This window comes from Scatophagus argus, chromosome 11 (assembly GCF_020382885.2).
Source record: "Scatophagus argus isolate fScaArg1 chromosome 11, fScaArg1.pri, whole genome shotgun sequence".
Taxonomy (NCBI): domain Eukaryota; kingdom Metazoa; phylum Chordata; class Actinopteri; family Scatophagidae; genus Scatophagus; species Scatophagus argus.
The window spans coordinates 4,388,394-4,415,707 of record NC_058503.1 but is presented as its reverse complement, the minus strand read 5'-3'; the positions used below and the strand labels follow the sequence as shown (position 1 = coordinate 4,415,707).

General features: G+C 39.4%; 1 protein-coding gene across 1 annotated transcript; it reads right to left on the bottom strand.

Annotated features, from left to right (window-relative positions):
- Positions 1–677: 677 nt before the first annotated feature.
- cryl1 (crystallin, lambda 1) lies at positions 678–25,591 on the bottom strand. Its single transcript, XM_046404541.1, has 9 exons — positions 25,436–25,591; positions 24,540–24,647; positions 22,710–22,836; positions 18,920–19,081; positions 16,838–16,933; positions 16,166–16,264; positions 7,537–7,645; positions 3,970–4,076; positions 678–1,052 (listed from the first exon to the last, which is right to left on the bottom strand). Exons 1-9 carry the CDS (start codon positions 25,474–25,476, stop codon positions 948–950), a joined length of 954 nt encoding a protein of 317 aa, XP_046260497.1. The 5' UTR covers positions 25,477–25,591; the 3' UTR covers positions 678–947.
- Between the last annotated feature and the right edge of the window lie 1,723 nt (positions 25,592–27,314).

Below are 27,314 nucleotides of genomic sequence, written 5' to 3'. Positions count from 1 at the left end.
GAAAATATTTATCCTCAAGCAGATGAAGTGATGAGTACTATGTCCATGTTTTGATATTATGAATAACAGAGTAAGACATTACTTAATACTTTACAAATGTTTAGAAAGATATAAATAGTGGCCACAAAAGTGTACTAGTATTTCTTTAAAGGTTTAAAACTATGAAACGCCTGCTTCGGGATCTCCCTTTAGAAAGTATATTCTTTATATGTAGTATGTGCTCATACTGTGCATGCATGCCCGCACACACACACCTTAACCATATACAGTATATATTTATTTTTGTTTTGGTGGCAACGCACAACTTGTCACATGTGACAGTCACTCCTGTGATATCGCTGTGAAATTAAATGTACAACATGAGCAGAGCAGAAATGTCAAAGTGAGCATAAGTAGCACTCGTGACATGCCTCCATTGATTCTTCCTAGGATCCAGGACCTTATCTCTGTCCATTTACTGCTATGCACATCATTGATTTGTTTTGCAGGGAACAGAGGCCACCTCAGTTCTCATTCAGACATGTCCAACATCTGATTTCATAGTTTCATTTTCCTTATTCGTTGTATTAAGTGAATAGAATATTATATATAATACTTTACAGAAGACCATTATGTGGAGAGGAAAATCGCCTTTAATTCAGTCCTTCGATTACAAAAATGTCTTGAAATAAGATTGCAGACAAAAAGATACAGTCGAGTGACAGGTCTTTCATAATGCTGGTAGTTACATGCCACAGCTATCCAAAAAAGACACTCTGGGAGCACAAATGTGAAAATTATCAATTTTATTTTTTAAATTGTTATAAATTGAGGTATATGTCTGTCTACCAAATTACCAAACCTCTTGCAAGGGTCATGATCATACAGGTAACAACAAAATAAGACTCTATTCTCTGTCAGCAGTCATAATCAGAAATGTTTATGAGTTCGGGCCCCGCATGTTGATGTTAGTGCTCCTTCTTCAGCTTGGCCAGACCCATGAGGAGCTGGTCCCTCCTCTGCATCCTGGCTGACAGATGCTGCCGGTCGCTGGGAATCAACTCACACATCTCCTGCGGACATCAGGAAGATTAGAAGATTAGAAGGCTGTCAAAATAGATGAGAATACAGCTAATTGTATATATAGCAGGAAAATGATCCTTTCAACCACCTAATATATTAGTGGGAAAAGTGGCTACTCTGCTACTCATTGTAATTCTCTTTATCTATTATTATTTATATTATATATTATATATTATATATATTATTTATATATATTATTTATATGCGCTGTATTGCACTGTGCTCTGCGGAGAGGCTGCTCGCTGGCTAAGTCCAGCGCCAACTCCAGGTGCAGTTCCATCCCCAAACCCTCACCTAACCATTAGGACCAGAAAAGAGGAACTGAACCACCAGTTTGGCTCTGCAGTGAGTCTCACTTGGTTCTGTGTACCCTGACATTATTTGATGGTTGCACCCAGGCAAAAATGTCAAAAATATTATTTGAATCTGAATCTGTACTGGGTTAGATTAAAGGCTTACTGGTACCTGTCCACCACAGCTACCTGTAGAATGTATTATAGCCTTCTCTTATGGTTAATCTGAAGGCAGCAGAACCAGCATGTCATTTAATCTCATTTGAGGAAGTTGTACACATTTTCAAAATAATGTACAGTTATGCATGCATTATCCAGAGTAGATATTTAAATTCAGTCATATGCTTTCAGGGCCTCGTTCTTGCAGAAGTGCACAGACTTCTTTGCCTTTGTATACAAGCATGATGATTTTATTTCCAACAAAGAAAGGCCCATGGCTATGATAAATACTGTGTGGCAGACCACAAATATGTCTGTAATTGCTTTGGTTGAATCCAACCAAAATCTGGAAATTTGAATAACTGAGAGACCTAATGATAACATGTCAGTTATTAATTTTGATTGTAGTGCCATTCACAGAATGGAAATCCTAAAAAAAAAGGAAAAAGAGAGACAGGAGGGATGCTGATATTGGTATTGGGATATATTTTGACTTGAATGTAAAATTTATACTAAACTGCTTGTACAAAGGCAATGCCTACTTCACATAGCAAGGACCTATTCTTCTCCTGAGTTAAGGTTGAGTGTATTTATTGTACCACTGGAATGTCAACACAGAGTAATTTCAATAATTAACCTGTTTAGATATTAGCCTTGCTTAGTGTTAAACTAACTGCTTAGCCTAGCTTGCCTGCATTACAGACGTACAGAGCACAACAAAGGAGACACGTGGAGTGAAGACAGTGTCACTTGAGTTGACGACTCGTTACGTTAAAGGGTGGTGATAAATGCTTCCCAACAAGAGCAGACTATGAATGTAATCTAAGCTAACTTCTTTGAGTGAATATGACCTGGATGACTGAGAATCTCACAGTAAATCTGAGTATTAGCTTGTTAGCCAGATTCACTTCACTGCTAATTTCTTTTGGTGTGAGTGAGCTCTAACACACGAGGTGCAGAGACCTCAGGGCTGATTCCCACAGTGTCCCTGGATTGGTCATATGTTCTGGCAAACGCAGTTAGCCATGCTTGTGGGTAATAATCCCGGTGAAGGTTCTCATCCTTGTTAATGGTTGGTTGCCTTCACACTAGGGGGTGGAAATGGGGTGATAGTGTGAACCTAGCTAGCTTACTGTTGGCAGATAAAAAGAAGAGGCTGGAAACAGCATCCAGTAACAAAGGAGCATGTCTGCAGCCTTCTGCAGGTCAAGAGCAGTTTAAACTGTGACAAGGAATACAGAGTGCAGAAAAATGGATTTTCCAAACTGAAAGAAAATGAGGAACAAAATTAAATATTATCAAAAATATAACTGAAACTCAAATATAACACGTCCATGAGATGTGGAATTTATGCTAATTTACAGTATCTTATTTCCAGTGAGCAAAAAATGTAATTTGGTTAGCAGTTGAGAGTACATGAAGATGAAATCTTTTTCCTGTGACTGCGGGTTTCTATTGCTAAAAGTGTTGCAACGGCTGTGAATCCAAGCTGACAACAGCTGATGTCCTCTATGAAGGAACAAACTGCCAGCTTTCAGATGGACTGTGTGTCTGTTACTCTAAACAATGATTTTCAGTTAAATATTCTTTTAAAAATGTTGTGGTATGTTTTGTTTTTGCATGCAACACATCATTTTTGCACACAACTATGAAATTACAACTACGACGGTACTTTGTTGTTGGTCCATCTGTTGTAGGCTTTCTTCTGTAACTTCATGTTCATGTGTTGATGAACAGTGGCCAAAAAAAGATGGTGGCTGTGGTTTGTGTTTAGGTCCTAGTCCCTATGGTGGAAATGGGGAAGTTCCTGACTTGAATACACTTCATAAATACAGCTGATTTAGTCAAATTCCAAAGGCAATCTTCAAAGGATTAAGATTATGACTTTCTTAATGTAGGCTACTGACTCAGGTTTCTAAATGATGCAAAGTAATTATAATAATAGCTACATTTATGTACGACGTTTCAAAAACAAAGTTATTGAGTTTTAAGAAGAGACTTACAAGAGGATACTGAGTTTGCCTGCCTGAGAGCCCCAGGAAAAGGGTTCAAGTGTCATCAGACAAGATCGACTGCTGCTGCTCTCTAAACCAGTTTACCTAATACTATTTATTGCACTGACTCAGGGTTTCCTCACTTGATGACCTTCAGTGGCTTACATTTTACCAGCCTGTGATAGCATGTGACTAAATAATGCCGACTTAGGAAAGGGAGCTATTTAGCACTGGGCGACAAGGACCTCTTGACTTTCAGTCATGCAGAACTAAAGACATCATCAACCAACGTTCTCTTCATTTGAATGAACAAGTACGAAACCATAAATTTCAGCAGCATTATATGTTAATTAAATGTGTTTGATCTGGATATATGAATACTAAAACATTTCACATTTATATTATATATTTATATATAAATCGTTCAGTTAATGTATGGTCTCTGCTGCCATCACACTTACATTAACAATGCTCTTGGCTCCCTCACCACAGAAGTCTGGTACAGGTCCAAAGGAGGTCAAGACCCTCCTTATGCCCTCTCCATACCGTTTCATATAGTCTTCCAAACCTGGGGGAGGACAGCTGATCAGAGGGGGAAGGCCAGGAAAGAGATAAGGACAAATTGCACAAATCATACAGCACTTGGTTCAAATATGCATCATGAGATGGGCTTCATAGCCCCTGAAAAACAGGCAGAGGAAGTAGTTTGCTTTAAAAAGTGCTCCATTTCATGAAATGACTGACATGGTGCTCAGGGCAAAATATCACAGTTTGTCACTTAGTTCACCTCTTAGTGTGATCCTTCTGGGTCATTTTCTCATTACTCTTGATTAATATTTAATGATTTATTTGTAATACGACACTCTGGCTGATGAATGATTTATGTACTGCCCAAATAAAATGTTAAAGATTAATAAATGAGGGTTCTTGGCTTTCCTCTACTTATTGAGCTACACAGCAAACAAACAAAAGCTTAACCATTTCTGCTGGCTGTTGTTAAAGCTTTGTTGTAGTCACTCAGCTGCGAATGAATTATAATTAATGTAAACAGTTTCTTGATCTAACACTATGACAATAAACAAAGATTATACAAAAAGTCCAGAAATCCTAACAGTCTGTGTAAACTGGTAAATTTCCCGACTGCGGGATCAATAAAGTTCATCTTATCTTATCTTATCTTATCTTAAACCCAACTGTTTGTCCCACTGCTGGTCTGCAGAGTCACTCTTCTTCTGGATGGGCAATTGACAGTTGATCACTTGCTAAAACGGTACTTGTCGCACCTATAAAAAACAACCTCCAAAACAACCATATACTTTTGGATCAAATACGTGATTGTGTACCTTGAATGTAGAAAAATGGAAACACATAGCTTCTGATCTATGAGGCAACACAGGTCCACATAATAACTAGTAACTGAACAAAACATATCATAAAGAGGCCAGCAGTATGGTTTATTGACATTCCTGTGATAAGAAGCACAGCAGGTGGGAAGTATATCTTTGAAGCAACAGACAGCCAGTGTGGTGCAAACTGAAAAAAGAGAAAGAAGTTCCTAAAGTACTTCACACATGTTCTTTAATTAAGGCAGGTCAGACAGCAATCTGTCCCACTGAAGTGCCAAAGATTTCAGAATGTGACAAATATTCTAAAACCGAAATTTTGCTGTAGTTAATCAGACAAAGTTTGAGACCACATACAGTATGTGACATCGATGTAGCTGGAATACTGAACATTTCTTAAGTATTCAAAATCTTTTCGCAATCTTGTGTTTTATCCTAATGATGAAATCTGAGTGTTTCCACGGAATGTAGTGGGACACACTGCATATGACACAGCCGTGTGATAAGTACCATCTGTCTTCCAGGAGACATATACGCTGTGTGGGAGGAAGACACAAGTGTTATTTCAAGCCATGTACCTCCCCTCCCTTTCCTACCATTTCTGACTTGTTTTTCTTAAATAATTGTCTTCCATGCATCAAAATCAAGTATCAAGACCAGCACTATCACATAAGGCCCTAGGACATATTATTTGTAAGTGGATGATTCAAATAAATGGCAAGCTTCCTAAAAACTTTCCACAACAACTCCATGTTTACTGCAGAGGTTGAAAATGAGGGGAAAGTTACAAATTTTTGAAAACATTTTATTTTCGCTTCCATCATGTGTCATTACACACAATTTTTAAAACTTTACACTGTTCTGGAAGAACAAAATATTTTACCTGTTTTGTGCTGCAGAGCAATTCAATGAACCTGGAGCCATACGTAAAATGCACTGTGATGGTCTCGTTAGTAATCTGGCTATCATATTGCATGTTTCATGCAATATCGTTTGCTTAGCTTTAAAGGTATAGTCTGCCTATGTTTTGACTTAATAAGTCTGTGTAACCTGTAGTCTTTTAAAGGGACTATGATTGCAGCTTACTTCTTTGTCAGGGAGAGCAGCTGTTATGAGCATGGAGTTACAGTTTCCAAAGGTTACTCAGTCTAACTGCAAAAAACTGTCAAAAAATGTAAACCTTGTCCCCTCCGTCCAGAAGCCACTCCACTGCCATCCACCGTATGTTCAGTTTGTTCAGAACACTTGCACACTTGCAGCTAGGACTGTTACTTTTAGTTTTGTCCTTTGCAAAGACTTTTGCTTCTGTTGCTGCAGACAACAAACATAAACAACTAACTGTGTCAATGGCAAGAGTTTGGAATATAACGAGAAAAGAGCTGGAGGGTGGAGAAGTGGATCGTGCTGTTTATTGTAGTGTTTTGAAAAATTACAATTGACATTCTGATGCCATGAAACTGGATCACCACTTGAATTCATTGAATCCATTGTGAATCCGAGCTCTTTCAATGAAGGAGCAAGCTACTGAGCCTCCTTTAAGACTACAGTTAGTAGGTTTTTGGTGGCATATCCCTTTAAAGGATAATGTCCTCTTGTACAGGTACATGGTCTACAAAAGCCAAGTCATTTGGGCAGGGCAGAAAGGCAGAGACAGAGAGCCTGAGTGCTCCAGTATCTGATTGGAATGATTTAACAACGGGAAGTCGCATCAGGAGTGGGTCTTAGCAATCTTTTGAGAACGCGATCACACTACTGCTTCCTGGACAGAAAAAAAACATCAGTAGAAAGCTTCAGCACTGTAACTGCAGGTAGAGTTGGCACCTGGTTTGAAGGCCATGATGTGGACTCTGTGAGTTTTGGATTACTGGTGTGAGGGAGTGCATTCATTTCTACCCATCAAAAGACTGCTTTGTTCTGCCAAAGTGTCCTTTTTGTGTGTGTGTGTATGTGTGTGTGTGTGTGTGTACACAGTCAGGGTTACTCTCTGGGTTTCACACTCCCCTTTGATATTCTCCAGCTCCCTGAGGTTTCACTCTAACTCCGTCTGTCACACACAGAGGAACGCCACAGTATGGTAGAATACATGTGTGTTGTGCTGGGACATGAGCTATGTCACTGTTGACTCACACTTTGTTCATATATCCCAGGACCTCGTGTTCGAAGGGAATTAATCAAATAAAAGTCACAGGCATATTTTTTGACCTAATAACTTGACTTTGGTATGCTTTGATGCAAGTACATATTTTCCACAATATAAATCACATCTTTCATAGAATTTATACATTCTCCTTGAGTGCAGGAATAGAAACTAGACAACTTTGTTAAACAATCATTGGACTTTTATATTACTTAAGCTTCTTCCAATCACTTTGAGTATTTATTGTGTCATTCTATTTGTATTACATGCATATGAGAGAGACTGTATGCAAAATTGTCTTCCCTTAAGAAGAAGAACTTCAGATAAAATGACTTTGTACTTTTACTGAATGAAGTTTTTACAGCCTTTTCTTTAAATAAAACGTACATTTTGATTGGATAGGATCATAGTTGAACTAAATAATGACAACATAAAATTCATTTAAATATCCATTATTATTGTACCTGAATGTGAAATCAGAGAGCCAGAATACTTGTAATACTTTGTAAAATTGCCATACTGTTTTGTGTGCAAAGAGAGGGCATTACCTTCAGGGGCATTGAGGTGCATCGTTTCCATGGGACCAATGAAGGCGTAACGCATTCCTAGCCCCTCTGACATCACCAGGTCGATGTCCTTGACAGAGATAATGCCATCCTAATGGAGTGAGAGAGAAAGAAAAGAGTTATAAGCAGGCACAAAAGTCATTTTTCCACTGCATGGTATGGCTTGACTCAACCCGAGTTTACAAGCTTTTTTAATTCCATCGCGGACAGTGCCTGGTACGTGGTACTTTTTTGGTATCACCTCGATACCAAAAGGTGACATGAAAAGACCACAGACCGCTGATTGGTCTACAGTTCGTTAATTTGTATTCTCTGTTGTAAGAGTAGTGAGAAAGGGAGAGAGTGAGCAGGAGAGACTGTTTTGGCAAATGTGAGTGGAGTACAAGAAAAGGTTAGCACTGAAGTTGTAAGTTTAGCAGTAAACACAAAAGATGGGCTGCAGCTTGTCAGTGGAAAAAAAAAATGCGTGTGTGTGTGTGTGTGTGTGAACCATCTACCAAGTGTTTTTTTTTCCCACTGAGTTCCTGTGTGGAGGATTTCATGGCACTGGAGCTACTGACAAACAATCACACCTCTTATTTTGCAGCTCAAAATTTAATCCCATGATGTAAAATTATATTTTCTATGGCAAACAATATCATGGCTTTTTAACTCTGGGGTTTTTGACCAACCAAATTCCCTTTGATCCCATCTCCCACTCCCACCATCTAAAGTTTCCCTAATCAGCCAATTCTGTGTCCACAGGATTATATAGGCAGCACAGGGAGGAGAGGGGCTGAGGATGGAGGGATGGTGGAAAGAGAGACACAGGGAGTGGTTCAGGTATCTCTGGGTTTGAGATACCTGTTGGCTGACTACAGAGGAAATCAAAGCTTGGATACAGATACAGAAAGTAGGGTGATCAAGAGGAGAGGGACAGGGTCGTCTTTGTTTGGGTCCTGCATCCAACAACGGGCCCGTTATCTGAGCAAGGGAGGATGGTGGGTGGGGCCTTTTCTCTACGCTAATCACGGGAGGTAACCAGCCGCTTTCTCAGCTGCTCTGCTTTCCAAGGCTGGCTCTGACTCAGAGACCATTTTCTGTTTTTGTGTTTTTGGAGGGGTGAGGGAGGGTCGCCATTGTGGAAGATGAATCACAAGGCCACTCTGTGACCACAGGCCTTGTTGTTCAATGCCAAACTTCTGTACACATTTGATCCTTTTCGGATTGCCATTTATACTAGTTTGGTGTAAAGAAAGTGACACTTACAAGCTGGGTTAGTACAGCTGACAAAGCTGACATTTTTTCTTACATAAACAGAAGCCACCCAACTGACAAAGATGTCCTAACTGATGACCTAATGTGTTTTACACATTACATAAAACATTTTGACAAAATACACTGAAAACTTGTTGCTGGTGATACCAAGGCGTTCATTCAAATGTGTGCCTGGTCACATCATACAATGACACACTGACACTTTCCTTCTTTGGAAAATAGGTGAAGGATTGTGACTGATTGTCTTGCTGCTCCAATTAAAGTTGTGTTTCATTTTGAGCAGCTTGGTCATGTAAAATGTAATGGTATGACACATCCTCTTTAATACAATCAGTCTTTTTGTGTTTCACTGGTAAGAAAAGCTCTGTTCTGTTCAAGTGTCCCAGTAGGTCATGACATTGTTTCAATGAGCCTGCATGCACAATACCAAGACCCTAAAACCAAAGCATCTAAAAGTGAATTATCCATCATTAATCTTATTATTTACACATTTGCGTTTCCTACTTGTACATGCCAAAATGTCTTGTTTGAAAAAGGCTTTTAGTTTCCTCCATTACAGACTCTGTGTTTCCTCAAAGGTCACCGCTGAGACATTTTGTAATTGTCGACAGTGTGAATGTGCATATCAAAGTTCATAATTACTGTAATAGTAATTATAATAATATAATAATTCCACACAAAAGAAAAATCTGCTTTGTCTATATAAGTAAATCTACTAATCAGTGCAGTTACTTAAATGTGAACTGACTGAGCGGCCAGATTCCACTGTCATAACAGCTGTTGTAGGTGAGCTCAGATTATTTGTCATAAGATGCCATACATAACTCTGTGCCTATTCTGGTTCTGCTTGTTCCCCGCACATTTTCATTATAGCTTTATAGCTCATTATAGGTTCCTCAGGTGTGTGTGACACCAAACAAATCACTCACAAACAATTTAAACATCACAAGTCCTGATGTGTAAGTCACTGCACTGTGAAGATGAAACAATAGTGATAACATTAAATTTTAAAGAGGCCATATTATACTCATTTTCAGGTTATTTGGAGGAGGGGGAGGGGGATCCTACTGTAATCGATTCACATGCTATAATGTTCAAAAAACACTTCATTTTTCTCATACTGTATGTTGCTGCAGCAGCTCAGTTCACCCACTTTCTGAAACGCTCTGTTTTAGCTCCTGCTTCTTTAAGACCTCCTCCTAAGAACTCTACTCTGGTCAGCTCCCACAGGACTGAGCAGGCCATCAGCTCAGTGTTTCTGAGCCAGAAAATCACTAAAAGCAAGTCTAGCTGCATTTCTGCTGTGAAAACCACCTCCTATAATCTCTCCTAAAGCAAAATTTTTACCACCACTCAGGTTTTACAGGGCCAGAGCTCAAGGTGACATTGTTAAGTCGTATGTGACCAATAGTTCAAGACCCAAAGATATAACACTTTAAATAACATAAAACTGAGAAAAGCTGCACATTCTCGCATTGGCTGGAGGAATATAATTGTTTTTTAGAGAGTAACAGGAATAAGGGGTACAACATGCTATTTGGTCCATTTATTATAGTTCATTTAACACAGATGAACTGAAGATGAAAAACAGAGATGAAACACACACTAAGCCAAAACCTAAGAGATAAATCAAGAAAAGATAAGATAAAGATAAGATGTGTGACTTGACTTCACAAGGAAGGTCTATGGTTTCAGTTGAGATAAAGCAAATCCTGTATGTGTGTGGGTATTCACCTGTTTTTGGCTCAAGCCCCTGTTTGTTAGAAAGGCCACGGCACACAGAGGTTGGAGAAGCGGCTTGTGATTGGAAGGTTGTGGTTCAACTGATGTGCCCTTGAGCAAGGTACTTAAACCCCAATATGCTCCCCGGGCGCTTGATGCAGCCCACTGCTCCTGTGTGTTTCACTGCATGTTGCATGTGTGCGTGTTTCAATCAGTGATGTGTTAAATGCAGAGAAGTAATTTCCCATCTTGGGATTAATAAAGTAAATTAAATTAAAATAAAAAAATTAAATTAAAGGAAGAAACTCTACTGAGATTCAGGCTTTGCAATGCCCGTAAATTGTAAATGTTCAACATCTTAACCAGAGCCAGGCACGTACACGAGCTATGAGAAGACGAACAGCTAAAACAACAGGAAGGCCCTGTCTGACAGGTTTGTTCTCATCTTTTTGGAAAAAAATGTTAAAATTTGCATAAATGTCTGAAAGCATTACAAGATGGGATTTTTTAAAAGTCAGCTTGTACCAGTGAGATGAGACAAGAGGAGAAGGAAGTGAGCAGGGTGCCTATTATGTCAATTACAGGAAGGAGGTCAGGTGTATTTACTATTATCAATCACGTTCCATAATTTGTCCCACTCAATTGTCACAGGACGTCATGGCATTTTCTCAGCAAGTTAAGCATGCTGGGAAAAAGCTTTTTCTCCTTTTCCACTAACAAAACAGAAAAACTGAATTTCACACATCTTTGTGTTTGTCCTTTTGATTATTTTTATTATTTATTTCTTCTGAATGTCTTGAGGAAAGATGGCTTAATATTCATCAAGCTTTGGAAGTGCCCATAATATTGAAAGCATACATGACACCATCATTGAAGTGACATGAAAATTAGAAGCAAGAATTCAGCAGTATTTATATAAATGTGCAATGAATCGGAAATTCTTTGACTTCATTTCTTTTTTGTTGAAAATGTTCTCTCCTCTGAAAATAGGCTTAGAGGGGTAAAACAGGTTTGGGAACATGGTTGCTTGATTGACAGAAGCTAAAATGATTGTTGGATTGCTTTTTATTTCTTTTTTGCCTCAAGCATCTGACAATAAGATGACTACAGATGAACCTAAAAGTCTTGACGTCAGAGACATTGTGATCTTGTTCCTCCACAGCTTATGAACTAACTGCCAAACAAATCAAACATATCTATAGTCATTGTTTATTGTTTGAAATACAGTATAAAAGAACCATTTCCACAACACTCTTTTGACATTAAGAAGCTGTATGTTAGGTGACACTTAGTCATTCACAGACCAAGTCAACGTTAGCTTGAAGGTCTGTAAAAGCCCACAGAAATTGTTCTTTATCAACACATAACTTTTCACTAATGTTTGATCCTGTGTTTTCAGACCAGCACTTTATTTATGACCGAGTGGAAATGTGCACCCAAACCACATAGTGCCTATATTTTCTTTAGTCTTTCGCCTTTTATTTTCATTTGTATTTTCCTGTGAACAGTTTCAGTTGGCTCAATCTGGAGCTCCTTTCAGTATCAAGCCTGAAACTTTAACAGTAATGTGGCATTTTTGTCAGCTAGGACCTAAGGTTGCCCTCAGGGTTAAATCTACTCCACAGAAGCCTCTCAGTGAATGTCATGTAGATATGAGTCTAAGCTTCCACAGGCCTGTGTGAAGACACAAATATCACATAGTGGATGCATGCATGGAAAATAAGTTACAGCCAATAGTCAGTCAGAAGGGAGAGGGACACGGTAATCCTGTTTTTCTTGAAGTGGACTGAAAGTTAAAGCTCAATGCTTTAATTCTCAGAAGCTGAAAGCCAGTTACTCCCAGTGACAGTTGTTGTTTTCTTGTGTTCAGCACTGACTAAGCTGACAAGAGCTTTGCTTTCACTTGACTGCAGGCCCACTTGGCTCACCAGTGAACCATGAAGCTCCTCTTGAAACAAAGAATGCAGAGCTATTCAAGGAGAGTAAGAACAAAATCTCCATATTGTCTAGTCCAAACTATGACAAGCCACAAACTCACATTACTTGGACAAGTCAAAATGTCTGCTGTGAATTTGACAGAAATTGACAGAAAATAAGTCACTTTTCATCTTGCAGCTGTGCTGCCTCCATAATTTGATTTTACTGCAGAAGAAATGGTGAAGAACACAAAAAAAGAACAGTTCTAGCTATGCTCATCGACATGTTCATAAACTTATGTGAATCAAGGGAAAGCCTATTATCAGTGTACAGTAGAAGAAATTTCATGCATTCATCCTTCATGAGCACTATAGATAATTCTTTGTAGAGAGTGAAAAATCCTTTGAGCGTACAATCACATGAGTGACTTCCAATACAATCCTTGCAGTGTCTCATAGCTGTAAAGTAAAGTGATGGACAGCATGCATGTCAGTATGTCTGTATGTCTGAGTAATGAGTCACATTCACAAAGTCCTCTGCCAATATATTAATTTTTAAAGTACACAACAATGCTATGTGATTAATCAATGAAAATGTTGCATGATATATAAAGTAGTACGTGCATGACTTTATGTGTTAATTTATGTATTAAAAGTAATCTGTGTGTATTTATTGCTGTCATTCTCTTTAAATTAATGTTATGTTAAATCTGTTTTATATCTCAGGGAAGCACTTTTCTGGTTTAATAGAGTTATACAGCAGTATAGTGATATACAAGTTTGTAGTGGCACTGTGTAAACTATTAGGAGGCTTGGCTGTCACAGTTATAGTTTTTATTTACATTTCAATTCATCAATTCATACTTAAAAAAAACCCAAAACTTTTTGAAAACATTTCTGTTAGTCAACCTGAGGTGTCAATCAGGTGGGGGTTACGGTTCCACATCTCTAACAGAGAACAGAGATGGAATAGTGCTGCAGAGAGACAGAGAAACACTGATCAAAGTCCCTCTTTAGGGTTATTATGGCCTGTCAGTGTCTTTCTGTGTGTGTGTATTCTTTGTAATGAAATATGTGATTAGTTTACCGGTATATAACTACTGTACCAACATACAGTAGTTATTAATCACCAGAGAGCTAATTCATTATGGATTTAATTATCTTGTAATGTAGTCAACAGTCAGCGCAAAAGAGTTTTTGTTTGGCAGAAATAACCAATAACAGATCTATTATGTAGGTATCCACAAACACCAACTCTAATAAACTGAGTGCAGGCACTGGCAATATTTGTATTCACCGCGCTGATATTAAGACTTCTGATCTGAACACGCTTAGATTTGTCTTTAAACTCTACCAATTTTACACATCAAGATCAATTTAAGAGCCAAGGGACATACCACTCAGCTAATTCAATTCAACTGTATAATGTCTTTTGTGACTCTACAGGTACTATGTCAAATTTGACAAAATAACCCTCATCACCTTCGTTCAGAGACTACAAATTTACAACAGAAAAATGGCAGGCATGTCTTTGAAAGATGTGAGCATTTATTAAACAGAGCGAATTAAACGTAAAAGTGGGGGAAAGATGGATATCTCGACCTCTGTTGCTTCAGTGTAAAAATGCCAAAAGCTACATCACTAAAGTAGTACTTTGATGCATTATTAGTTTCAGACTGTGTTTCATCAAAACTGAAAAAAAATATTCCAGAGCTAACTAGTATATGTATGTCTTACATGCTGTGTTCAATATTTCCACATCTGTTTTAATAATTCACAGATGCAAGCCTATGCTGATTGCAACGTTCTATGAATCCAATGAAATTACTGTATTTCTTGCATATTTATATATATATATTTTTTATTATGTTATGTTTACAACTAAATAAGCAATAATTAAAATACAAAAAAACATATTTAGGTATGATTTTTTAAGAATTTTATATTGTGGTTTGATCAGATTTTATTGACAGTGACTAAACAACTCAATCCTGCTGTTATCAGATTTGATTCAAATGCTGTTGAATCGTGATTGATATACAGTGTACCCGAGACCTCTTCCCTTCAAACCAGTGAAAATAGGAAAAAAACGAAAACAAAAACATGGAAATCTGTCATCTATAACCGAGGAGTGCAGGGGGGGTAGATATTATAGTAGCAGTGAACCGAAAAGGAGCTTACTCTTTTCTGCCTCTACCATGAAGCCATTAGCAGCATTACTCAGCCACTCTGCCTCACTGAGACTGAGGAGCTCTCATCCAGAAATAAAAGCAAACATACATTCCTGTGCATCACATGATTCAATTTTCAATTTAATTCAATTCAATTCAATTTATATAGCAACTTCTACAATTAAAATTGTCTCTAGGTGCTTTACAGAAACCCAGAGCCTGAACCCCCAAGCAAGCAGACAGTGGCAAGGAAAAAACTCCCTTGATATTTGGGCCTTAATTAGCAAGTAGCCTCGACCCCTAATAATGTTGCAATGACACAATAAAATGTGCTGTTTTTGCTGGAAATGTATATTATATAGTTCAGTCCTCACCTCATTTCAAATGTTTATCAAAACAGAAGAACATGTTAGAATTTGGTGTCTAGGCTCCAGCCTCATCACTCCCCACAGATATGCTTACATGAGATATCTGTGAGTGATGAGCAAACATGTTGAACCTTGCTGAAGCCTGCAGGTGGATGCTGGGGTGGTGGGGCTGAAATAACAGGCAGCACTATCTATCACTATCTATCACTAATGGGCAGAGGGTCATATGGGAATTTCTTCAGCTTAAATAGACCGGCAAATTAGGAGGGTGTGTTCAGTGACCAGTGGGGAGAGTGAGGCATGTCACATGTTAATACAGCAGTGCATCTCGAGTTGACTGAACTAGCTCACATGCTTGCTTTATTAATGTCATATATCATTATGTCAGTTAATTCATTGTTGTGCTAGTGCCAAAGTCATTATTAAACTTCCTTAGTTCAGTTGCTTAGAGCTGGTGTTCAGATACAGCTTCACGAAAGAACAGCTGTCCCACGATATGACATGAGGTCAAATGAAAACTTCACTCTGGTCTTATTCTGAACGACCGATCTCAACTCTAAAGCATGTTGTTTTGTTTTTGTTGTAAGAAAATTTGCTCTTCATATAACAATTCAGAGGTTGGCCTTGGCATTAATGTCGTATCAAATAAACCCAATATCCAAAAGAAAATACAAATAAATAAGAATATATATATCAGTGGTCCTGGACAAACAAACAGGAAATAGGTCATGAGGTAATACTTTCAGTTGTTTAAAACTGCTCATTAGTGTCAGTGCGTGACAACCCGTCAACCCGTCTTCCTGTACTGCTCTGCTGTTTTGGGTCATCAGGGCGACCGGCTGCACCTGAGAGGTGGGAGTGGCCAAGGGAACAAAAGAACTGCTCTCAAGGCTGTACGCTCTCTCTTGGCAGCCTCAATACTTGTTTAATTTGGGTTTGCATATGTTACACAACTCACATACTTTTATTTATCCATGTGTGCCAAGTAACTTACCAAGAACTCCAGATGTCCACACCTTGTAGTTAAGTTGAGTCCTTTGTGTGAGCATGTGGAGTTGTTACAAGCCCGAGCCATGTTGGTAACAAGTGCAATAATTGGCCTTACTTTGAAAAAACGGAGCTGGTTCACTGGAAGGACTGAAACTAGACCACCACCAGAAACCACAGGGACACTGACCTGAACCAGCCTCCAGGACTCTGCGATAATGGCTGCCTGCACTCTGTTGAGAGCAAAGCCATCAATCTCTTTCCTCAGACAGACGGGTGCCTGACCAACCTGAATCAAGAGAAATTAGTCATGTCAGAAATGGCAACAGCTCATAAAAAAACAACATTTGTGATTCTTGATGTTTAAGATTATGAATTAAAAGATTTATGCTATTTACATTAGTGTCAATCTTAGCACACCTAGGGATTTAAACCAACTTGCTTCCTCCCAAAGAGTAACTGTTTATTTACAAAATTCAGCCTGCAGACATTTAGAAGGATTTGGGACTTACGTGGAATATGTAATCCTTCACAGTGATATATTTATTGCTACTATTATTTGACAGAGGCTTTCATTGTGTGGTAATCCAGAGATTAGTGACACACACAACACCAGATCTGAGAGACCTGTGACTGGATTTGCTGACAGTGATGTGACATAATCACACCTGGAATACAATTAATACAACAAATGGACATTGTGAAAACGGCTTGCAGGCTGGGATTGTTACTAACACCAAACATATCATATTACTCCAGCTGTGCCGTTCTTGCATTCACTTTCCCTTTCACTTACATTTTGTATCCTTCCCACAAATTCTGACATACTGGTAGATGACAGTTTAGAATCTGGGACCTTTACCTTGGTCATTAATGCATGGGTGGTGTCCATAACAGTCGCTGCTGTCTCTGGGTGAGGTACCAGCTCCACCAGTTTCACATAGTAGGGTGGGTTTACCTGGAAAACACAGGACAATCACACATCATACAGTGGGTACTTCATTAAGAAGGAGAATCTGTGCTTCAGATTCATGTCTGAAAAAACTTTGAAAGCTGGCATGTCATTAGGGTAACTGCTTTTTTTCAAATACCAGCCTACCCTACACTATGATAGACATTTTTACGTTCTAACTCATTACATTAATTTACATGTGAATTTGTAGGATCTGAAATCCATTTTTGGGCGAGAAATAATGAGGTTGCGGTCTTGGTTCTATTGTTCCTCTCTTGTATGTCTTGCTTGTTTTCTCTCTGTCCGTAACCTGGAACCTGAAACATAACACTTGCAGGTTCCAGCAACTTTGGTTCATAATATATTAGAACATATCATGGTACTACTGAGAAAAAGCTTCAGCATCAACATTGATGGGACTACCAGCTGTGCTAAAACATCCAACTACCTTTGCACACCCAACTCAGGCAGTTTTGCGCCACTACTGCCAATTGTGTTATAACAGCACACATTCGAAAGTGGCATTTTACTGTGACCCGCCCAGGTGCACCTGCACAATAAACATGTTGTTCACTCAGCACCTGTCAAGTGGATGGATAATCTTGGCAACAGATTTTAACAAATTTGTGTTTAAAATCTGAGAGAAATGGATGTTGTGTGCATTAGTCTTACATTTTTTTAATTCAACTGGTAAAAATTGGGAACAAAAAAGCACTGTCTTTACATTTTTCTGAGTAATAGAACCAAATGTACTGTGATACCTGATTTATGTGGTCACATAGTACAATGAATCTCTTTCAAACTTGATGAACAAAATGTAATTAAACTCAAACATCACTTTCACCTCAATGAGTAAATCATGATAAAGAAGTGCCAAAAAGCTGACAAAATGACAGAAGAGTATTTGAAAAAGTATTTGAAAGTCACTTTAGAAATTCTTTTGTGATTAACCACTTTGTGATTGATGTCAACCCATATGATAAACCATTGCTACTGGCAGCTGGCTGGCAGCACTTTCATCCCGACTCACTTCCTTTCCATCTCCTCTTCCTGTAAGGTAGATGCTGCGCTCAATATATCTGCAAGTCACAGAGCAAGCTGGTGGGGCTAGTCAAGATAATACTTGTTAATTAACACTAATGCAGAAACAGGATAATTATTGAAACAAGTCTTTACCAACATTACAGCGAGAGTGCAACAACATGAAATACTAAGAGAGAGAGAACTGAGTTATTGTGCTGCACGGTCCACTTCTGCACCGCTAAAGAAGACAAACACACTGTAGAGAAGATTTGCAAAAAGATAAGAAAGAGGTAACAAAACCATAATTTCAATGGATATGTTGTATTATTTTGGCCAGCTTGGCCAGAAGTTCAACCCATCCCCTTTTCTCCCATCATTTTTCTCCAACTCAGTGCAACAAAGACATGGGGAACAGGACATTAGTTGGAGGGAGCAGAGCAGGCAGTTTTGGTTTGGACCAATCATAAGAACTTGGCCTATGTTCAAATAGCCAAAAGCCTCTGCTTCCCTCAAGTAAGCTGGACCCTATTCTTTGATTGACTGAACTTCACACTCACGAAGTGACCCGGTTCCAGATACACTGTGCTGGATACTCTCTCCTGCCTGCATATCCTGCAAAAACTCCTCCTCGTGGCTACAGCATTGAAAATGGTTGGTCTTCTAAGGGCTTTCAGCTTCCAATATGGCTACCAGAAGAGAAGTCGTATCACCAAAAAGTTCACTTTCATTACTCTCACTTTTATTACTTCACTTTATTACTGTAACTTTTAAAAGCAATGATTACCTCAATCTCAATACAGAGTTACAGAGAAAAGAAGAAAAGAGAAAAAAGATGCCTGCCATATTTTACACATATTTAACTTGTTTCCTGTCACACAGTCAAAAACAGCAACAGCATCTGAACCGTGAGTTTTTTGCACCCCTACACCGTACACTATCCACTGCTACCTGGACTGTGATAGCACTTACCGGATGGGAGACAAGGCAGCGACTCTTGTTTTGTACTTTAGAGAAGACAATGCTTGGTACCAGACAGGAGGTAGAGCTGCTCAGGATGACGTCTTTTCCCACAAGGCGCTCTATGTCCTGGAAAACGTTCTGCTTGACCTCAGGCTGCTCAAATACACACTCCTGGAATACACATGTGTATACATGCATACAGTAAAGGTGTACATATATAAAGTACAGATATATACACACATACAAAATCTGTGCCATTACCATTATTTCATTGTCTATAATACAGTAAGTAAATATTATCTCTGACAAAGATCTTTGTAACATACAATACTGTATCTTTCAGATTCCTGTTAATTATTTGGATATCAAACTTAATTATTATCCATAAAAATACATCACCAAATCTAGACACTTACAAGGTGCTTCTGAGAATGTCCTCTGATAAATGAAACCAAGACTATCAGTAGAAATAAAAACTACTAAAGGTTAATGAAAAAAATTGTGTGTTTTCTGTGATTTGGGTGAATTAGTCCTTTAACTTTTTAAACAATCATACACTCAGTCATCAATCATTCTTTGAGTATAACAAAGACAATAAAGGTAATCATCACAACAATAAATATACACTTTTAATATGATTTTATTTCTTGGTACATTCTACTACTTCAGCCTCTGTACACTGACAAATAATTTTTATTTGAAAAATAAAATTTCAAATAAAATTTGAATTTCAAAAAAAATTTTGAACTGATTTTAAAATTGGAGTTTGTGTTTCTAACTATCCACCACAGGCTTTGCTTTTTTTGTGCGTGCTCTGACAGAGTATCGGAAAGGAGTGGCTGTCAAAAGCAGTAGTGGAGTGTTAATATGCTCTTCAAATGGTATTTATCTAGTTTGTAGAACTGCAATAACTGGCTGGGCAACAACGTCATGGCAGACATAAAGGTAGCCTGTTTACTGAAAGATTTATGCTTAGTGTGATTTCGTGATTGCCATTTATGAAGTGATACTGGTTCCCTAGACATCAGAAGTGTCAGAACTAGTTATTTTTCTAAGGTAGTTTTTTAATAGTCACTAAAACCAAGTTCAAGATGACTCAAAATTAAACTCAATCAGAAAGAACAAAAGACAATAAAGAAATCTCAAAAGGGCATAAACTAACCAGAGTTTTTAGCTGATAATATTTGTTACAATGACGTCTGCAGCATGACAAGAAAGGATCAGAATGACTCAGTTGTGCCGTTCCCCACTTCTCTAAAACCTTCAGAACAGGGCGGAGTCACACCCTGAACAGCTATGAGGAGAATAAACCAAGGTGCTCTGCATAATCATTAGGGAGGCAGTCTCCACACCCTGAGGAACAAATGATCTGAATAACTCCAGCTAACTCAGAGGAATTCTGATGTTCAGCTAAAATGGTGCGTTAAATCGAAAGGATAGAAAGTACCAAAAAACGGGACTGCTGCAAATCCACATACATTCTATTCTTTGCTAGTCTCTGGTTAATCTTTATAAGTTAAGTCAGTTTTAATAGAAAGTTCACATTTTTTGTCATTTTTGTCATTGGCTGTCCTACAGCTATGTCATGAATCGTTTTGTTAGCTCAACTAAAGTGATGCAGTTTGACCTCGTCATTAAATTATCACTATAGAAGGCCAGTTTGACGACAGCTAATCAGAACAAAAATGATTTAACTAGTTTAAATTGTTGCTCTACGCAGCTAACTGTAAACTGATGCTAACAGTAGTTGCTCCTGTTAGTGGACTCAGCCGTGAGATGCCCCCTCACACCTGGCAACCTCTGTCCTGCTAATCGTTTTCATAAAACAGGCCGCTGTCAAGTCAAAAACTGCTTTTGATTTGATTGAAGGAGATCATATGACATCTCCTCCAACAGGGAAATAAAACTGACATGGAAACATATTGAAATCAGTAAGGAATGTGAGGAATGTCAGTCTATCGTACCTCCTGGTGTGGTGTATACTGTCCCTTTGCACCAGGTATGAAAGAGGGTTAACCAGGAGCTGGACGCTGAAGTACAGCGTGTGTGTCTGCTACAAACCCCTCAATGTGGTGCTTCCAGTTCTGGCAGGCTAGTATGGCCCTGTGTCAGCCTCAAGCTACTAATGTGTTCTATAAGCACTTGGACTGAGACAAAGTCCCGTATTTCTCTCTACTCCTCTGGAGAAGCAGTGATCAATTACAGAATGAAATGGTATCAGAGTGTGTCATGCTATCAGGAAACATGAACAGGGAAACTTGGCATTTTTCTACCTGAAGTTTCCCTGTTTCTCATAAGCCCTCTATTGTTCTGTGTAAGGGTGAGTATTGATTTATTCTGGCCCCACCGGTCCCTCTGAACTCTGATCACCACTACTGTGATGAAGAGCACTACTGTCTGCTTTTACAAGTCAGGGTGCCACACAAGACATTTTCTTGGCTTAAAAGGTTGAATTTCCATTTTATTTCAAGTGTTTGTGCTATACACGACTGAGTTAGTATCCATTGCTGAGTCTGTGTTTGTGCTCTTAAAATGACAAAAATAAGACGAGTGATTTTGTGTTAAAATTGTCATGTAATGTTTCCAGCAGCAGGGCAGCTTGTGTGATGACAACCTCCACTTGAACCTTTTGTCAAAGGAAAGCTCAACATCCATTAGTTTAGATAACAGAGAGCTCCGTATTTAGAGAGATTTCTGGAGGTTTGACTTGTTAATGGGCTTAATCTCTAAATAAGTATTAGAAGACAACGTTACATCACACAAATCAACCTAAGAGAACTGCATTTTAATGCTGGGACACTTCAGATAAGCATCCTCACTTATCAAATCCAAGTCATAATGACCACGGTAAACAGTCACATTTTATTACAAACAAAAGGCAGTAATTACTATGTAATGTTTGCTGCAGACCACAAAGAGTATTGCAGTAAACAAGGACAAAGGAATAGGAGTAAATTTAGCCCTAAGTGTGTATTTTTTCTTTTTTATATAGTTGCTATTTAAAACATTTGTGTATAACAGATTGAGAACTGGACTTGAATCATGTGGATAAGCTCAAGTCATTCTTCTACAGGGTATGATAAACTTGTTATTATTATCATTATTATTATTATTGTTATCATCATTACTACTGTTGTTGTTGTTGAGTGATCCATGTAAAATAGAGATTCATGTTCAGGTTTATTCTGAATGTTACCGGTGGCCTCACAGAATATGTGACACACATTAACCAATGATGTTGCGCCCCCTTGCGGTAATCAGTGTCACTTTGAAAATGCCAAAACATACATTCATGGCACATGACATAATGGTTTTAATACAAGGATGAATCAATATATGAACCAATAAGAAAGCATTCCCATTTGGTCGCATGCTATACACATTTGAAAAGAGTGGTGGGACGGCACCATATCCCCAAGTTTCATCAACTCTGACCACATCTGGGATACATGTGTTGTGTCAAATGTGTGACAGACAAACAAGTGAGTGATAAAAACAAACAACCTCAACATACCCTGTCAGCCATTTGCACTACTGTTTATACTGTTTACACTGGTGTTTATATCATCTACTGTTTTCACTTATATTCCACTGTTTTTATATTATATAGCATTGTTTATATTTAGATTTATTTTGTTAGGAAACTGGGCTTATACTGGGACCGGGGAAACTAATTTCGTTCCACTCATGTTTTACGTGTGTGAAATGACAATAAAGCTCCTTGAATCCTTGAATATACCAAGGAGGACAAACAGACAGGATGGCATGTGGTGGTGCTGGGAGTGGTCTAGTGTGTCACCTGAACAAAAAAGGCTCCCTCCAGTGCCTGAGCCAAGTTATCGGAACTGCTGAGCAGAGCAAGTTGCTGTGTGGGGGTCAGCTCCCCTCTCAGCATGTGGGCTTCCTCCAACTCCTCCAGCTGCTTCCTGGACCAAAACAGAGTGAAAACACACAAATATTTTTTCACAGAATGAAGCATGAAACAAATTGTCCTGTATGATGTGACTTTACTGTTTTAATGCCTAAAGAATCATTACCAAAGTATAAATGCAGCAGACTTGAATACTTCAATAGTAGCATGTGTTCAGCAGGAAATCACACACAAAGTGGAATGGACAGACAAGTACAATGACACCCTCTACTGTTCACTAGGGGTAAGTGAATTTCCAGGAGTAAACAGTCGCTGTGTATGCACCAGAGGCAGAAGCAGATTAGTTATTTACAATATCGATTAAAGTCATATCAATGAGATCTTGTTATAGAGTTTGGGTTTGTTTTCCAGTTTCAAGTGCTGTAGATCTTCTTTACATTAATTTGTTTTTTCCAGCAGTATTTTCCACAGTACATTTCACCAAAAGCTCTTTGTCATTCACAAGTAATGTTTAACTAGTGATGACTAAGCTATGAAAAAGTGTTTAGGCCAGAGCACGTGTTGGTCCATGCGTTCCTGTAGTGAGAGGAAGTTACTGATCATGCAGAGTCCATGTGTTTTCTTCTTCTGTAAGGGTAGGAAGGAAGGAAGAAGAGGTTCCATATAGGATGCTTGTGAGTCGTGTGCATTGAGGCCAGTCTGTATGTCTCGTTAACTCTTATATGTTTTGCAGCCTGGATGAGGATGGCAGAGGTCTGTTTACAAAACACAATATAAAACTGGCAGATCATCATACACTCAAGACTCACAGAAGTCACACCAAAACTCAGTGAACCTTATTTCTCATGTCTGAATGGTGCGGTGTACCATTCAGACAGTCCGGTGTAATTTGAACCCAGAGATGCAATTGGAATTTTTTCAGGCAATACCAACAAGCCATAACTACCTGCTTCTCATGGCTGATTCTGATAACATAACCAATAATTTCATGTTTTGTAGTTCATAACCTGCAGTTTATGCACACCTCAGGATAAGAAAGGCTAAGCTGTAGTTTCTTTTAAACTGTAAAAGAAACCTCTCTACCAGTGAGGACATATTTGGCTCTCTTGTTTATGCTGTATGGCTCTATCCAGGTGCTGCAGTTTCACGTGACAGCACGCTGCACTTTGTGCTGCTCAAAATATCTTTCAGCACTTTCAAAAATCCTGAAAACTGTCTCAAGAATATAATATACTGACTTTGTCAGCCTAAAATTATGAGTCAGCTCAAGTCAGATTAGACATTTAAAAGCCACTCTGACCCAAACATATTGTAAATGTCTCTGTGATTCATGGTACTTTTAATTTTTATAAACACAGATTTAAAATGTTTAAAGACAAACTAAATTATAATGAAGAAAATACCAATTTTATCTGAAAACAAAATGCCAAAAATACACTAGGCCTATGAGAAGATGTCCCCACAACAGCATACCAACAAAATCACAAGTGAACACAACATACTGTCACCTGTCATTAAATCTTTCCCAGGATTCCCAGACAAATAATGTAAAGTTTATTTGTACACCTCGATGTGACATACAATGTTTCTATACAGGATCACAACATCAGCAGTTTCCCACTCTCTCCAGAGGACGTAACAAGACTGACAGGAGGATGTAATGCAGAGAAAAAATTGGAAGTCTACGAAAAGTGGATGAAACATTACATTAATGAGGACTAGGTTACATGATGGTGATGACTGTGTTGTAAGGCTAACCTGATCTCCGTGATGGCCTTGGCAGCCTGTCCTGGTTGGTTGTCATATATCTTCACCTTGTAGCCTCCACCCACAAAGACCATAGCCCAGGAGCGGCCTATCAGCCCACTGAAAGACACACACAGAGACATTTCAGGTGTTCATTAAAATCAAATCAGACAGATAAAGCACTCACACTTTGTCATTTCTTCCCATCACAGGGAGGTCTCTAACACAGCGCAGGTCATGAAGATTTTACTGCAGCTGCGTGTAAGGACAAGTGTCAGTTTGCAAAAACCTGTGGTAGAAATTGTGTTTTAGTGGGTTTTGATTTTCTGGCCTGCATATTAGGAAGAATTATAAATGCCAATGCACACACTGCGAGTCAACCCAAAATGTTTGAAAAGAGGAGTGATTTTTATTTGTATGACGTTTGACGTTTTGTATTTACCTTCTAGGTCTATAAGAGGTCATTTCAGAGGACTATCATATTTAGCTGAGGGAGCAGAAAGAATGAACAGGGTACAGGAACAGGTTAAAATATAAACCTGCTCAAAGAAACTTCTAATGTTGCATCTCAGTACAACTGCCTGGCTGCTTAGGTTGAGAAAACTTGACAGGAGAAGTATCATAATAAACTACAAGAGGTCAGGAAATTGCCGTTAGCTACAGGCAAGAAATGAGAGGCATACATTCAGAACAGTCACGTATGGTAATGTGAATTAAAACATGAAACTATACAATGCAATCACAAATTAAATATTATATGCAAAAATAACTAAAGTTAAGCAAAAATGCAATTTCACTTAAACGAATCTGCAACGTTATGGTAACTTTCATGTCATCCCATGAACACACTAGCATAATAACGTCGGAGCAAGGTGGTTTAACATCGTAAAGAGTCTTTTCTTGCTCACCTGCCGACCACGGTAACGACCCCCATGTCAGAAGAGCTCATTTTCGGAAGCTTTGAGTGCAACTCAAAAGAACTATGCTACTATTTACTGCGGTCAAGCCAGCCTGCGACTCCAAAACGCGGTCAAGCTAGCCTCCTCAATGTTTTCGAGTGCCTCCGTATACGAGACACTATGGTAATAGCGAGTTCACTTCAATTTCACAATAAAAGCAGTGTCCGGGAAACTAGGAAAAGTTACATTCAATCACTAAATGAATAAAATGAATAATAACTGAATAAATGTATGGACGAAGAAATAAATCAAGATAAATAAAATATTTAAAAAATGATAAAATTAGCCAAAATATTGTCAAATTTGTTCTCAGAATACTGAGTGCAATCAAAAGGAAACGCTCTGTTGCCATGTCTGGGGTTGGGGCTTGCAGGCGAGTGTTTGGAGACCAGGTCTGCCCACGGGACCCGGCCGGGCACAGCCCAAATAGGCGACGTGGGACTGCTCTCCTGTAGGACCACCACCCGCGGGAAGGTTCAGAAGGGGCTGGTGCAATGTGGTTTGGGCGACAGCTGCGGGCAGGAGCCCTGGCGTCCCGAACCCTGGAAAAAACTCTGGCTATGGGGACATGGAATGAGGGTCATTTCCCTGTGCCTTCTGGTTGGGGATCGGTCTGTTATTGTTGTCTCGGCCTACGCAGAGTACCCAAGGCACAGGGAAATGACCCTCATTCATCGACTACCTCACCAACAGGCCACAGTATGTGAGACTGCGTAACTATGTCTGAGGTGGTGGTCTGTAGCACGGAGGCCCCCCAGGGGCCAGTGCTCTCACCTTTCCTCTTCACCCTCTACCCTTCGGACTTCACCTACAACACCAGCTGATGTCACCTCCACAAGGAGGAGATGGTGACTGACTTCCAGAGAAGGACTTTACCACTTACACCAGTGAATATCCAGGGCTCGGAGATGGTGGACAGTTTTAAGTATCTGGGTGTTCACCTCAACCATAAGCTGGACTGGTCACATAACACCGATGCCCTGTACAAGAAGGGCCAAAGTCGCCTCCACCTTCTGAGGAGACTGAGGTCCTTTGGAGTGTGCCGGCCTCTCCTAAGGACTTTTTATGTTTCTGTGGTAGCCTCTGCTATTCACTACGCTGTGGTCTGTTGGGGACCAGGCAGCATGGACCGGGACAGGAAGAGACTAAACAAGCTGGTCAGGAGGGCCAGCTCTGTCCCGGGCTGCCCACTGGACTCCATGGAGGAGGTGGGTGGATGTGAGCCAAGCTGACATCCATCATGGACAATGCCTCTCACCCTCTGCATCAGACAGTGGAGGCTCTGAGAGACTCCTTCAGCGGCAGACTGCTACACCCTCAGTGTAGGAAGGAGCTACAGCAGGTCCTTCATTCCCACTGTGGTTAGACTACATAATTCAATGGCATAGTCCTCTTTTCCTCCCTTATGAGGACTTGTATAAAGCTGTATATTGTACTGTTCTTACTGTACCTTGTAAATTGTTAATTTATTTTACCTCTATATTTTTTGTAACTGTTTTTGCACAGTTTTTGCTTTTTGCACTCTTCTTCTGTTCTTGTGAGCTGCCACAACAAGTGAATTTCCCCACCGTGGGATCAATAAAGTTCACCTTATCTTATCTTCCATGTCCCCATAGCCAGAGTTTTGGCCAGGGTTTGGGTCACTGGGGCCCCTGCCTGCAGCTGTCGCCCAAACCACATTGCACCGGCCCCTTCTGAACCTTCCTGCAGGTGGTGGGCCTATCGGAGAGCAGTCCCACGTCGCCTATTTGGGCTGTGGCCGGCCGGGTCCCGTGGGCAGACCCGGCCACCAAACACTCGTCTGAGAGCCCCAACCCCAGGCATGGCT

What these genes read in the sequence shown, in the direction of transcription:
- cryl1 (XM_046404541.1), bottom strand. Translation starts at nt 25,476, where the DNA reads ATGAGCTCTTCTGACATGGGGGTCGTTACCGTGGTCGGCAG. An exon ending in AAGGCCATCACGGAGATCAG is followed by an intron (nt 22,837 to 24,539) that starts GTTAGCCTTACA and finishes GTTTTGGTCCAG; the next exon opens with GAAGCAGCTGGAGGAGTTGG. An exon ending in CCCATGCATTAATGACCAAG is followed by an intron (nt 16,265 to 16,837) that starts GTAAAGGTCCCA and finishes CTCTTGATTCAG; the next exon opens with GTTGGTCAGGCACCCGTCTG.